The sequence below is a fragment of the Plectropomus leopardus genome, chromosome 4 (genome assembly GCF_008729295.1).
Source record: "Plectropomus leopardus isolate mb chromosome 4, YSFRI_Pleo_2.0, whole genome shotgun sequence".
NCBI lineage: Eukaryota > Metazoa > Chordata > Actinopteri > Perciformes > Serranidae > Plectropomus > Plectropomus leopardus.
This window is the reverse complement of record NC_056466.1, coordinates 19,712,606-19,726,624: the sequence shown is the minus strand read 5'-3', so window position 1 is coordinate 19,726,624 and position 14,019 is coordinate 19,712,606. Positions and strand designations below refer to the sequence as shown.

The 14,019-nt window shown below is 38.7% G+C and overlaps 1 protein-coding gene and 1 long non-coding RNA gene across 2 annotated transcripts; one reads left to right on the top strand and one right to left on the bottom strand.

Moving 5' to 3' along the window:
• The first annotated feature begins 741 nt into the window (after positions 1-741).
• Positions 742-3,213, top strand: LOC121941740. The gene is made up of 2 exons (XR_006105776.1): positions 742-1,084; positions 1,178-3,213. It is a non-coding gene; the product is annotated as an uncharacterized LOC121941740 (long non-coding RNA).
• Positions 3,214-3,401: 188 nt separating this feature from the next.
• smcr8b (Smith-Magenis syndrome chromosome region, candidate 8b) lies at positions 3,402-12,675 on the bottom strand. Its single transcript, XM_042484462.1, has 6 exons — positions 12,640-12,675; positions 11,870-12,282; positions 9,475-10,235; positions 7,797-8,252; positions 5,468-5,972; positions 3,402-3,891 (listed from the first exon to the last, which is right to left on the bottom strand). Exons 1-6 carry the CDS (start codon positions 12,673-12,675, stop codon positions 3,468-3,470), a joined length of 2,595 nt encoding a protein of 864 aa, XP_042340396.1. The 3' UTR covers positions 3,402-3,467.
• Between the last annotated feature and the right edge of the window lie 1,344 nt (positions 12,676-14,019).

Here is a 14,019-nt window from a genome sequence, read left to right as displayed (position 1 = left end):
TAATGGAAAAAATACTAACTATAGCATGACAAAAAATGTCAAAATATGACATGTCCCAACAACAGCTGAAAACAATAGAAAACAGCATGTTGAGACAAATTATAGTATAGAATGTCAAAAAATCGACCAAAAAAACCCACCAAAACCCCCCCAAAAAATAGCACTTCAGAAAAAGCCATACTATAGTGGTGAAAAACATCAAAATATGACATAACGTCCATAAAACAGCTGAAAACCACTTAGTATAGCACGTTCAAGCACGTCATAGTACACAAGGTGGAAAAAACATCCCAAAACAGCCAAAATCCCCATAAAATCAGTGGTCAAAAAAATGCCCGAAAATGCCATAAAAAAACCTTAAAATATGACGTATAAAAAACGCTGAAAACAACATAAAATAGCTTGTCGAAACACGTCATAATATATAGTATGAATTTTTTTGGACGACGTGCTATGCGACTTTTTCATGCTGTTTTGGAAGACATACTGATCGTTATGCCATTTTGGACGGCTAGCTATAGTATGACTTTTTAATGTTATGTTGGACAACATGCTTTAGTATGACTTTTTTATGCTGTTTTGGTTGACATGCCACAGTGTGACGTTTCCATGCTATTTTGGACGACATACTAAAGAATGACTTTTTTATGCTGTTATGGACGACATGGTATAGCATGACTATTTTATGTTATATTTGACGACATGCTGTAGTATGACTTCTTTGTGCTATTTTGGACGACATGCTGGAGTATTACTTTTTTATGCCAATTTCGACAAAATGCTATAGTACGACTTCTCGTGCTATTTTGGATGCATGCTATAAAATGACTTTTTTATGCTGTTTTGTGGTATTTTGGATGACATGCTATAGTATAACATTTTGGGGGAATTTTACTGATATGCTATGTTATTACATTTTTATGATATTATGGATGATTTCCTGTAGCATGATATTTTTATGCTGCCATGGAAGAAATGCTTTAGGATGAGTTTTGCATCTGTGATGTAATCCCCTTTCTTCCTCTCCTCAGGACGGATCCTCTCTCCCAGTACTAGCACCATTTGTACACAAAGCAACCAAACTGTGAGTGATACCTCTTTGTTTTATATTTGACACAAAGCCTCACATTAAACAGCAGCAAATCATGCTGAGATAATATTTTTCTCCTTTTTACAGTGGTTGTTACTGGGTCTGATCAACGTTGATGTTCCTGTAAAACTCTGCAGCATTTTTCAGCATGCTATCCTGAGTCAAGTTCAGTGGGAGTTAAAGACAAATGAGTATTTTTATACAGATGTCAAAGTACCTAGGCAGACCGGCCAGGTGTCAGCAGACTAAAAAAGGAAATATCCTCATTGTTTTTCTGCATAAACCAGATAAAAGATCCTTTCTGCACTCTTGAAATTTAGTTTTTATTGAGAGGTTTTTATGTATTACTTACTGAAAATTATTTTCACTTTTATTTAAAATGTTCACAGCAAGCAGTCATGTAATGTTGGTAAATAAATGAAAAAAGACAAAAAATATTTGGATTCCTAAATAAATAATAGATCTGTGAGTAAATGTACACAAGTTAAAATTGGCTCATATTTGAATCAATAAAATGACAAACGCAAATGTACAGTGTAAGACAGAGGGAGTCTGTTGCTCTGTCATCAGCTGCAGCTTTGACTTATAGAAAAGATTTCATATCTAATGAAATGAAGAGTTTTTATGGTATTTTGAGCGACATGCTATAGCATCAGTTTTCATTTTTCTGGACGACATGCTACGGTATCACCTTTTTATATTATTTTGAATGATATGGTACAGTGTGATTTTTTTAATTCCAACTTTGGACGATTTGCTATAGTATGACTTATTAATGTTTTTTGGAATATATGCTGTAGTTTGATGTAATAATGCTGTTTTGGATGACATCCTACACTTTGACATTTTTATGTTTTTTTCTGCAAAAGAAAAAGGTATATGCTACAAATCACTGATTGATGAGTGGGTTACCCTCATGAACCAGTGATTTGTTATTTTGTTTCATGGGTTTAAGCTTACAGGTTAGCTGATTTCCCTTCTTTCCAGTCTTTGTGCGAAGCATTATTAGCTTGCTGAGAGCAGCAGCTACATTCTCGCCGTTTTATTCAGACTAATACTGTGATAATGGATGAAGACTGACGGGAGATGTCTATTCACGTCGCTAGATTTTGCCTTTCTTCATGATTTTGTGAAATTAAACAAAAAGAAAATATGTTTGGGAATTTTTGTTTTTCGCTCGATTTTTTTTCATTAACAATCTGGCGCTTATTATAATCGGCAGTTCCACTTAACCTGTACTAATTTTAAAAGAGCAGTCTTGTTAAACTTAGCTTGAGTGTGAAGTTGTTCTACACTGCAGCCAAGCTGGTTAAAGGACAGAGCAACAGACCTGACAGAAAAGTTACAGTCAGTGGTGTTTCTAAAATTAAATAATGATCAGTCCTGTGGTTGTGGAGTAAAAATCTATAAATAACAATACCACGTTTGTTTAACAGTAACTTTGATTTTTCCTGTTTATATTATACAATGTTCAAATGTAGCTACATTATCCTAAATAACATTGTGTTCACATAAAAATAAGCTTTCATTTTACAAACACGCTCCCAAAAAAAAATAAAAAATAATCTGCTGAGGATGTCAATCGATAAAAGTCTTTGGTGCCAGTGTGGCACTACTGCATTTGCATCCAGTGATCGAGAGATGCATGAGCCACAGATTCACTGATAAGTAAAAATCATGCATGCACACTAACATTTAACACTGCAGATAAAAACATCATGATTCTTCAGTGGCAGGCGACACAAATCTGCATCGGTTAAATTTAAAGAAAAATCAGTGCATTTTGTTGTATATATTAATACACAATTGAGGATGTACTTCCTGCGGCAGCTGAAGAAATTCAGCCTGCCAAAGACAATGATGGTGCACTTCTACACCGCCATCATCGAGGCAGCAGCCACGGCGAGGGACAAGAACAGGCTGCAGCGTATCATCCGCGCTGTAGAGAGAGTGACTGGCTGCCACCTGCCACTGTCCTGTACACCTGCAGGGCCCTGAGGCGTGCAGGTAAAATTGTGGCCGACCCTCTTACCCTGGACACGGACTTTTTGAAACCCTCCCCTTTGGCGAGAGGCTGCGGTCCATCAGGACCAAAACCTCACACCTCAAGAACAGTTTCTTCCCCACTGCTGTCACCATCATGAACAATACTCTGTGTTCTTTATATTCTGTTTTTTAATGTTTTTATATTTTTTAAATTTCTTCTATATTTTTATCTTATGTCTTCTACTATTCAAATTCAGTATTTTTTATTCTTCCTTTATGCTAATTGTTTTGCACCAAAACACCTTGTCAAATTCCTTGCAGATGTAAATGTACTTAACAATAAAACCAGATTCTGATTCTGATATATTTATGACTAGTCAGTTGTTTTTGTTTATGGTGCATATGTATTTCTGTGCAGCTGCACTGAGCTGTAAGAGAATCTTAAAACTGGTGGTCCACGTCCTGTGTGGCGCTGTTTTATGAGGTCACACAAGAAATGCATCACTCTCAAATCGTACTCACTCAAGTCCTCTCCTTCCGTGCCATCGTTCCTTCCAGCAGTGTTTGAACGTTGTAAAGCAGGACTTATTGTGTACAAGAGAGCCTGGTTGGCCAGTGCAGTCAGGCAGCTCTCCAGGTGCAGCAGGTAGGTGGTGCCTCGGCTGATGCTGGTGTGAGGGTTAGCCAGCCTGTTGATGAGAGAGCCAGAGTATGACGGACAAAGCAGCGTCCTCTGGTCCAGATCCAATAGGGCCAGATAACGGCTGTAACGAGTCAGAGAGTGCAAAATGCTTGCCGAAGAGCTGGAGGACGATCTGGGCAAAAAGAAAAGTACAGTCATGGTATGGTAGGTGAGGCATACACGATGTCACTGAAAGTCAAAGTATAGTATGTCATAAAAGGAAATAGTGAAGTATGCAAAAAAAGGTCAGAAGATTTCATAGTATAATATAGAAATGTATAGTAAAGTTATAAATGTCAAAAAAGTCATGGAAAAAAAGGCATTAAAAATGTCATGGAAAGTCAAAGTATAGTCTGTCATAAAAAATGTCAAAAAAGTCATAGTGCAGTATGGTGTCCAAAATAGCAGAAATTGTCGTTGTATAGGATGTCTCCAAAAAAGTCACAAAAAAGTTATATTATAGTATGTCATCCAAAAATGCATAAAAATGTGATATAGCATGTCATCTACAATGGCATAAAAATGCCATACTTTAATACATCGTCAAAAAGAGAATAAAAAAAAAACTTAGAATAGTATTTCATCCATAACAGCATAAAAACGTTATAGTATGTCATCCAAAACAGAAATAAAAACGTCATAGTATAGAATGTTGTCCAAAATAGCATAAAAAATTATAGCATAGTATGTTGTCTAATAAAGCATAAAAACATAATAGTAGTATGTTGTCCAAAATAGCATAAAATAATCATACTAAAGTTTGACATCAGAAACAGCATAAAAAGTCATTGTATACTATGTGGTCCAAAATAGTAAAAACAAGTCACAGTATATTATGTCCTCCAAAATAACATAGTATAGTGTGTCGTCTAAAACAGCAAAATAGTGTAGAAGCTCGCTGATATGAGCAACTTCCGGGTCACAACAAATCAGACAAATTAAATATTAAAATTAGATTTTACACGCACATGTTTTAGTTCCTGATTTCCATTTAAAAGCACATAAAATAAATAAATAAATAATAATAATAACGAGCTGTTTTTTTTTTTCATTTTCTGACTTTTATTTTCAAACAAATCCGTTTTTTTCCCTCTTATTTCTAAACGCTAGTAGGGAAACAGCTCATTTCCCAATTTTGATCTTCTCATTTCAAAACGAAAATCTGTTGGTCGCAAAGTACACAGGCCTGTGTGGCACGGCATGACACTGGGGACAGCTGTTGCCAAGGAGGTTGCCAGTGCCCTTGCCTGTTTTATGTTTACTGGCAAACTTTACTTTACAAATTCTAAAATGTAGATGCTTCACACACATTTTCAACCTGGCAGCACAAAGGGTCTATTTGGTATATGTTACTATTTTCTTAATCCTTTTCTACGGCTATGTTTATATTTAAGTTTATTTTTATATTTGATAGGGACAATGTGAATTAACATAGCACAGCTTCCAACTGTTACAAACAGGCTGTGTTATATAATTTATACTTGGTATAAAATATTGCTGTTATTCTTTGGGTACACTTCTGTGTGGATAGTCTGCAAAGGTCTCAGTCAATTAAGCAAGAAACCAAGAAAAGATAGCACGGGGTCTCAACATTGAAATAGAAAAAGTGACGAAAGGGATGAGATGTAGAACTAAATACAAAATAATAAAAAATATCAGAATAAGAAGACAGACAGGTGACTGGCAGCTGACTGTGTGTTATGGAGTACCTGTGTATTCCTATCAGCCTCCAGGTCAGCAGGTCAGTTAGTTGAAGTGGCGTGGTCAAAAACGGCAGCACAGCGTTTCGATCAGGACCAGGAGCAGGCAGGAAGAGACTCAGAGCGTCCACCAGCTTTTTGACCAAACTCTCGTCTCCTCCGATGACAACCAGCGGCCGACCACTCAGAAGACAAAACACGGCATGCTGGGAGAACGAGTTCTGTTTGAGGAACCTGAGGGCTCTGAGTCCAGCCTTCCTTCTCCTCCTCTGAACTGAGTTGGTGTTGCACTGGACATTTTGGGTGGGAGAGGGTGGGTCCGACGAGCCGGTGAAGCTGGTGCAGTCGGAGGCCTCGTCGACACTCAGCAGCCTGAGAGGAGCGCAGGGTGAAGACCATCGGTCAGCCTCGGCCGGGGCAACAGGAGGGGCGAAGCTGACATGAAGGTCAGGCACCGACTGCATCGCCTGATGGTCTTCAGACCACTGAGGCGTCGACTCCACTGCTTCTTCAACTGATAAAACAATTTTATTATGTTAAAGGATATCTCTGTCTAATTACACCCTGGGTCTTATTTTTTTAGTTTTGTCCCTCATTCCCATCAGTAATAGTAACATTTTATTCACCAAGCTGTCACTGAGATTCTCATACACGGAGACTTCTTTACAAAGAAGTCCAACGGGGCAAGAAACAGTGGAAGAGAAAGCAAAGGCAAGCGGTAAACATCCATCACTGTTTGCAGACTGACTTCATGGTTCACCTTTGAGTTTTCTTGTGTGTGAGGGGATATTTTCAATATTTCAGGTGCACACTTTTCCTCCAAATGAAGTAGTTTACATAATATGATTTTTCCCACTTTGCTCTCCATGTCGGAGTACCACACTGCTGGAAAGATGGTCTCTTTATAAAGCTGGGCCGTCTATAATTCTACGTTCACATGGAATATAGCAGGCAGTAGACAGCAAATCAGATGTCGTTTTAGTTAATGAGAGCAGGAAGGTAAAATTAGGCAAGGCTGGCAATGACAGACAGCGTTACCGTCCAAAGTTTGCCGTCCTCTAGAACAGAATTTTAAAGCGGATATAGCAAAGCTCCCGCACAAGGAGAAACCACGGCCGAACAATACCCCGAATTATATGATCAAAAATTGTTACAAGACAAGCAGACATATGGCAGACGATGAATAATGAATGAATAATTGACTTTTGGAGGGAACTGAACTTTCTTTACATTATGGGAATGTTTTCATCCTTTAAAGGTTTGCAACAGAACATTAAGTGAAAGCTTCCTTTTATGGCTATGTAAATTGCTACAAAAATTACATAACATAATAGACACAAAATTATTTTATTTAATCCATTTATTAAATCTTTTGACCTATCACCATTTTTTCTGTCCTGCCATTGCATCAGATTTTTTTCTTTATTTCCAGTGCCATCAAGGATGTGTTGCTGGTCTGCCGTCCACCGCCTGCTGAATTCCATGTGAATGCAGCATTAGAAAAGACACAAATACTTTTGAAATTGGTGCTAAGTGACCGGAGAAAATAGAAAAAAAGGACTGTGGCATTTGCTTTTGCTCCAAAGCTGGAAAACCTACGAGGAACAGAATGCAATGCATCGCAATGGGCCAATAAATGATCACGCTGGTGGGAGACGTAATGAGAACTCGTCTGTTTGACACAGTGGCAGTTGGCTGGAAACAAACAATCTCGCATTGCAGTTAAACTGTAAGCTAAAACATGCTTCTGAACATTTAAGGAGAGAACTAGGGAATACAGTGACGCAGCCTTGGTTTATGTTTGATCTGTGTCGCTTAACTCTTGCTATAACAGCTTAACAGGGCACTACAATGTGTTTCTAATAACATTAAAGGAGAGAAACAGTCAGTGCCGTGACATAATCTTGGTCTATACTCCATCAGCACTGCCTAGTTTTAGCATTTGATCATAGTTTGGTCCCAGTTAGAGGGACAAGCAGGTCTGTCTCTTGATCTGCTTCTATGCTCTTTGTGTCTGTTTCGGTGGCATGAGTTGGCGGGCAATATAGAAATGCCGAAGTACTACCTACATTATTGTGATACTAAGCTTGTTAAAAATTGGCAAAGTAACCCTTTAGCTTATTGATAATTGTATATTTAGCATAATGACTGTAAAAAGTCTTTAAATGATGGATATGCGTTTTTAGAATCGATGGAGATCTTCACAAAAAAATCTGTAATTGAAAGTGTGGATGTATGCTGTTTTCACAGGTAAACAGCGTTTACAAAATTAGCCAAATAGGTGTGGATGTAGTCTTAAATTGCGCTTTAGACATGAATATGAGAGCAGACGTTCTACCTTGCAGTAGTTTGGACGTCTTCTCGGGACTGTTGTCTTCATTGACTTGATGGCTCCTCAAAGACTGGATGACCTGCTCCTCTTTAATCCTCCCATTAACAGTTACTTGCTTTATTGTCTCTTCTCTGTCAACACGACCGTCTTCTTTCTGAAGAGGCTCTTTGTTTTCATCCTCATTGTCTAAAGTAGTCACCATCAGTGTCGTCTCTTGGAGGACGTGGTCAGATTTAAACTCTTCCAGTATCCCCTTGTCATTTTCAAAGCCATTATTTAGAGGTTGGTGCTCTGCTTCTTCCTCTGTGATGGCGGTAAGGTCGTCAGGAAAGATAGACTCGGTGGTACTCAGTACCTCGATGCTGTCCTCACTGTTGGCTCGTCTGGCGTACGCTCGCACACGCCTGACGTTTGAATCTACTGCGGCTCTCCTGGAGGTGTCCGTCATCCCAACTAGTGTCTCTGTTGAAAGGAGTGAACTGTCAGCTGGTCCAGCTGTCAGAGACGCATGTTTGAGGGCAAATATTGTAATCTGTGGATTCTTTTTTTGTTTAAAATTAGTTAAAGATTTCTTATATAAAATATCTTAAATTGTTTTTTTTTTTTGTCCGAGCAACAGTAAACAAGCAAAAGTAAATTCTGGGGGAAAAAAAGCCAGAATAGTGTAAATCTTGAGAAATGTTCCCCTCGATGTGTTTGCCTGATAAATATAACTAGAAAATGCATTTCCTGTGGAACATGCGTGTGGATGCTTAAAGCTGAAATCACTTTAAAACTATGGCTGAAAATGCAGAAATATAAAGCTGAAATAACTAGTGGTGGTAGTAGTGGTAGAAGTAGAAGTAATAGCAGTACCAGGAGTATAATTAGTTGTCCTAGTACTAGTAGTTGTAGTAATAGTAGTAAAAATAGTAGTAGTAGAAGGTGTTGTAGTAGTACTACCATAGTAGTGTTAGCAGTAGTGGTATAAGTAGGGACAAATGTCAGAATCAGAATGGCCTACCACCTCTCTAAAAAGAGTTAAATGATTATTTGATCAAGTCATATCCCCTTCTCTCCTCTCTTTCCCGTCTCTCTGTTTAAATGCCGCAAAAATCTAAATCTTAAAATTTAAAAAAATAAAAGTTGAAAAAAAGTTATAGTTTAGTATGTTAACAAATGGCGCACTATATCATGTGGAAAAAATGGTAAAAAAAAAAAAAAAAAGGTAATTGCTCCAGATGCTGATAAAACTTATGGTACAGCATTTTGAAGAAGTTTATGGTGTAGAAAAGAACAAAAGAACAGTCCAAAAAGTCAACATTTCAAATGTTGAAAAATGGCTAACTATAGTAGGGTTAAGGTTTGGGGCCGGGGTTGGGGTTAGGAATTCATCGTTCCAAATGTCAAAAAAAGTCAAAGTATAGCATTTTGAGCAAAGTAAAGCATTTTATTAGTGTGGATGCTTTGAAGCATCCACACTAATAAATACCAAGCACTAAATGTCAGGAACAGGCTATATTGCTGCGACCATCTGTTGCTGGTTTATTGATAAAAATTGGGAATGCAGCTTTTGCCAATTATGCCTCGAAGCTATGAAACGCAATACCTACAGGTTCACCTGGGGATGAAATCTATCAATTACCACCATCAGCTCAATTAAAAAAAGATATTAAATTTAAATGATCAACAAATTGTTTCGTACCTCTGCTGTCAGATCCAGTGACATCATGCTGCGTCCGATAAGACTTCTCAGTCCCGAGCACTTCGATGCTGTCACCGCTGCTCACACTTCCTGTCATCTCAGTGGAGACATTGGGATCAGGAGTCACTGTCCCAGCTTCTCCTGCCTCCAGTTTGATAGGGATCTCCTCCACACAGGAGTAGAAGGACTCCAGGCTCAGGGGTTCTGACTGAAACATCTCGATGCCGCTCTTACTCCCCGCTGCCCTCTGCAGCTCTGCCTCACAGCTCTCTCTCTCCTCCTCATCGCCGTCCTCTGGACTCCAAAGCTCAAACAAGAAGTTGATGAACGCGAGCCTTCTGGACAAATATCGCGTGACACGAGCAGTTTGTAGCACACTCCTGTCGCCACGTAGGCGGCGCTCTGTGTCAGCGAGCTGCTCCTTCATCAGCGACAGGAAGTAAGTGTTGCAAAGCTCCTGAAGCGGCTTCAGATGGCGCTCAGACCTGCAGGTCGTGGAGGTGGAGGTGGAGAGGGAGGGACAGGGCTCAGGAGGCAGTAACGCAGTTGGATCAGCAAGGGAGTCAGCCGGGTCATAAGGCAGGAAGTCTGGCTGTTTCAGCTTCCTGTTTGGGTAAGACGTGACCTGGCGGAGGAGGTCTTTGTGATTTGAGATTGAACGCTCTACAGCTTCAAGCTCATCTACTGTTTCTCCGTCCTCTGTGAGCCCATTGGCCATCCTCGTAACTTCAGTCTCCTGCAGCAGAGTCAACCGAGAATACCTGAAACAGTCAAAGAGCGTTTGTTTAGTCAGCACAATTAGAGAGCGGCTTGACACCAGGTTGAAAAGCTGATGATCACTGCCTTCGATGGTTGAACGTTTCGAGTCTGCTCTGTTACACCTGCGTCCACACCAAACAGTGATGTCACAGGGTCCTGGAGTAAACCTGTACATCACTGCAGCAAGTTGGGAATTTAAACCACTTGAGGCCAGACAAGATTTTCAAGGAGCGTTAAGTTATTTTCAGGACTTAATTAAAACCTTCCAATAACCACAAGTGCCCAACTCTTCATTTTGTGTCTTGTTCACAGCCACGAGGATGCACAGGGGCAATAACATCAGGTGTGTGACTTTGGAGGGGAGATATTTTTTTTACCATGGAAAACGTTAGCTTTTTGGCAGAAAAGTCCATGATGTCTACATTTTATGCCAACGCTTGTCATTAATTAGCTTCACCATTTGCTGGTGTCACTGTCAGCAAGAAGCAGCAGACACTGTGACTTGCCACCTCCGTAATGGCAGCAACGCAGGATGGTCAATCACACAAAGCCTTCGGCGGGCTGGTGTGCGTCAGGGCCTTTATTTTATTGAGATCAATGCTGTTGATTACTATATATAGTAGTATATAATTATTATTATTACTGGACTGACTCAAAATTGTCAACATCGACTTTGATAATGGTCGATCTTTTCAGTTATGTGTCAGGTAAAATCGCCAAATACTCTCTGATTCCAGCTAAAGATGTGAAGTTCCCTGCTTTTCTCTTTTTTATATTAATGTAAATTGAATGTCTTTGGTCTTTTGTTTAGATATCTCAAGCTATTTAAATATGTCTCCAAAGGCTATTTTGTGTTGTTTTCTGTAACAAAAAATCAATTAATCTAAAAAAGTAAATAGATAAATAAATAAATAAACAGATGACTAAATTATGAAATTATCATTAGATGCAGCTAAAAAGGATGCCACATGCTACTCATTGACTGGAATAAAAGATAAAGTATCCTTTCCACATCTGTGAAGCTGTGACAGTCTGTGTAACATAAATTTCATCTCACATCTGCAAGAAGCCAGCCATATGCACCTAATGGAACTAGATGGCACGTCGTCTGAACGTCTGAAAAAAAACAACAACAACAACAAAAAAAACCCAAAACAAAAATCGTAGCAGTAATGCCTTTTTGCAGAAATCATGACCCAGACGTTGTTGTGAGCAGTTTCTCCTAGCTCAGCTAAGGAGGACATCAGTGATATTTACATCTTGCATTGTCACAAGCCTTTTGTCCATTAGTAAATGCTCACTTCCTTCTGCACAGTGATACGGTTGCTGAGCGTAGTTCGGTGGAAAGAAAATAGTTCCTACATGAAACTGCTCACAGTAAGGTCTACTGATTATTATTACAATCAGTACTGATATATAGGATACTATCAGTTTTTAAAAAATAAATTTAACAAAAACAGTTTAAGTCGTTTGATTTCTACGCAGCAATTTCATGTTTCCTATTGATAAATTATTAAGGAGTATCTATAAGTTATTATCGACCCAGTAGTCCGCAATGGACGCTGATGCTTGAATCAGGCTCTAATGCTTAAGCACATTTATATCGTTACTTTATGGATGTACATGCTGATCTTACTCGAGCTCCTGTAACTTCCTCTGCAGCTCCATAGAAAATGCTTGTCTGTTTCCCGTCTTAAGGCTGTCAGAGGCCCGAGAGAAGCTTGTCGACAGTTCGGAGAAGTTCTCCATCAGCTTCTTCTGGTCTGAACACACGTACGCCATGCAGAAAGGACGCACCATGCCCCGAGCCTCCAGGTCATAAAGGGTCATGTGGTGAACATATGCAAACGCATTTTCTGTGGAGTCTCCCAGAACCACCTCTGAGTCCTCGCTGAAGTTGAGGCGGGGGCCCGAGGATGAAGGGGGTCCGTGGCAGGGGCCGGACGCCTGGTAGTCAACAGACATGATGCGGACAGAGAAGTGGTTGAGGTCGAACGATCCAATGACTCTAGGGTCGTCGGGTATTGTCAACACAGGTTTGGGTCCCACCTGTAAACATACAGCAGAGGTTTGTACAAATGCAATACAGCAAAAACATTCACCGAGAATTATTATTTTAGTCTGTTAAACCTTAGAAAATATTTTAAAAACACTGAAGACTGCACTCATCACTGAGTTACAGCAAAAGGTTTGACGTAGGTCTGAAACAGTAGACGTTTTACACACAGTTAATCAACTACTTTGGTAACTGATTAATTGTTTACAGGTCCAGTGTGTAGGATTTACAGTAATATACTGTCAGAAACAGAAATTGAATATAAAAAGTATGTTTTCTTTGGTGTATGAAGCCCTTAAAATAAAAATAGTAGCGTTTTCACGACCTTAGAATGAGCCTTTTAAATCTACATGAGGGAGTGGGTCCTTGTCTACAGAGATTGCCATGTTGCACCGCCATGTTTCTACAGTAGTCCTGAATGGACAAACCAAACACTGGCTCTAAAGGCCATTCGTGTTTTCGTGTCGGCCACCATGGTTAGCAGCCCCTTCTCAACAAGCGCCGTCGGAAAAATGCAAATTTTTGAAGGCAAAACTGCTTTATGACTGTTTGTTTTGGAGAGGATGAGATAATGTGGTTAGCAGTAAACACCTCCTAAATACTGACAGATTTTTTTTTTTTTACCATTTTTACTGTAAATTCTACATAATGAACATTCACTGCTTTTCTGTGTTTATAATTGTAAACCAAATCTTTTTAAAGCTTTGTTGACAGGACAAAACAAGATTGTGAAATCATCATCATCATGGGTTTTGGGATGTTGCAATAAAAAAGGGCTCCCATTTTAAAATGATTAATTGATTATGAAAAAAATATATATAACAGATTAGTCTATGCCGTGAAAATAACGCTAGATGTTTCTGTTTGTACTTCTTTTAATCAATATACAGGATGTACTTGACTTACACTAACTGTGTACAGAATCCAACCAGGTACTATTGTGTTACATATTTAGAGTTACATTTTGGTCCTATATTTTTTAGTTTGGGTCCTAGTTTAATTTTTTCATGCTGTTTGTTGTGTGATTCATGTGTGACTGTCTGTGCGTGTTGGCGCTCATCTTGTGAAGAATATTTCCGAAATTTGTTCTGACATCTTTCATGCAAAGAGAGATCTTTATCTTACTGACACTTCCTGAATAATTTCATGCTCACTCACTTTCAGTTGCAACACTATAACCACAAAAAACACTGAGCTAATTTAGTCAAAACAGTGCAGCAACATGTGCACAACATGTCTAAAAGACTAAAAAGTAGGAGACATACAGTATATTAATAAAAATGTCAAAAAAAAACAACATAATGATATTAATATTCCAAGCTCCCTTTTATTTGTGAACTTCTGAGCTTTGTTAAAATTAAGTAACCATATGTAAATGCTGTTTGGCCAAAATTATAAAGTGATGTTTATCATTACTGTTATTGCATCTAAGAAGGCTGCACTACAGAGCTATGACACTACACACATTATTTTATTGTTCTATCATTATGAAGCCTAATTTTAAATACTTATTGTACACCCCATATCCAATAGATATTATTATGTACACTATATATTCCTCATTTTGCACAGGTTATAAAGAATATGCAGTAATGGTGGTTTATGCACACTTGCCTCAGCAACTGTATTGTTTAGAACTTTCTATGATGGATTTACCGTAATTTTTTTTCTACTTAATGTGTACTGTCCCCTGTATCTCATTCCCACTGCAGAAAAAACCTACAAATACT

What these genes read in the sequence shown, in the direction of transcription:
- smcr8b (XM_042484462.1), bottom strand. Translation starts at nt 12,675, where the DNA reads ATGGCAATCTCTGTAGACAAGGACCCACTCCCTCAT. An exon ending in AGGAAGTTACAGGAGCTCGA is followed by an intron (nt 10,236 to 11,869) that starts GTAAGATCAGCA and finishes TGACTGTTTCAG; the next exon opens with GTATTCTCGGTTGACTCTGC. An exon ending in CACTGGATCTGACAGCAGAG is followed by an intron (nt 8,253 to 9,474) that starts GTACGAAACAAT and finishes TCCTTTCAACAG; the next exon opens with AGACACTAGTTGGGATGACG.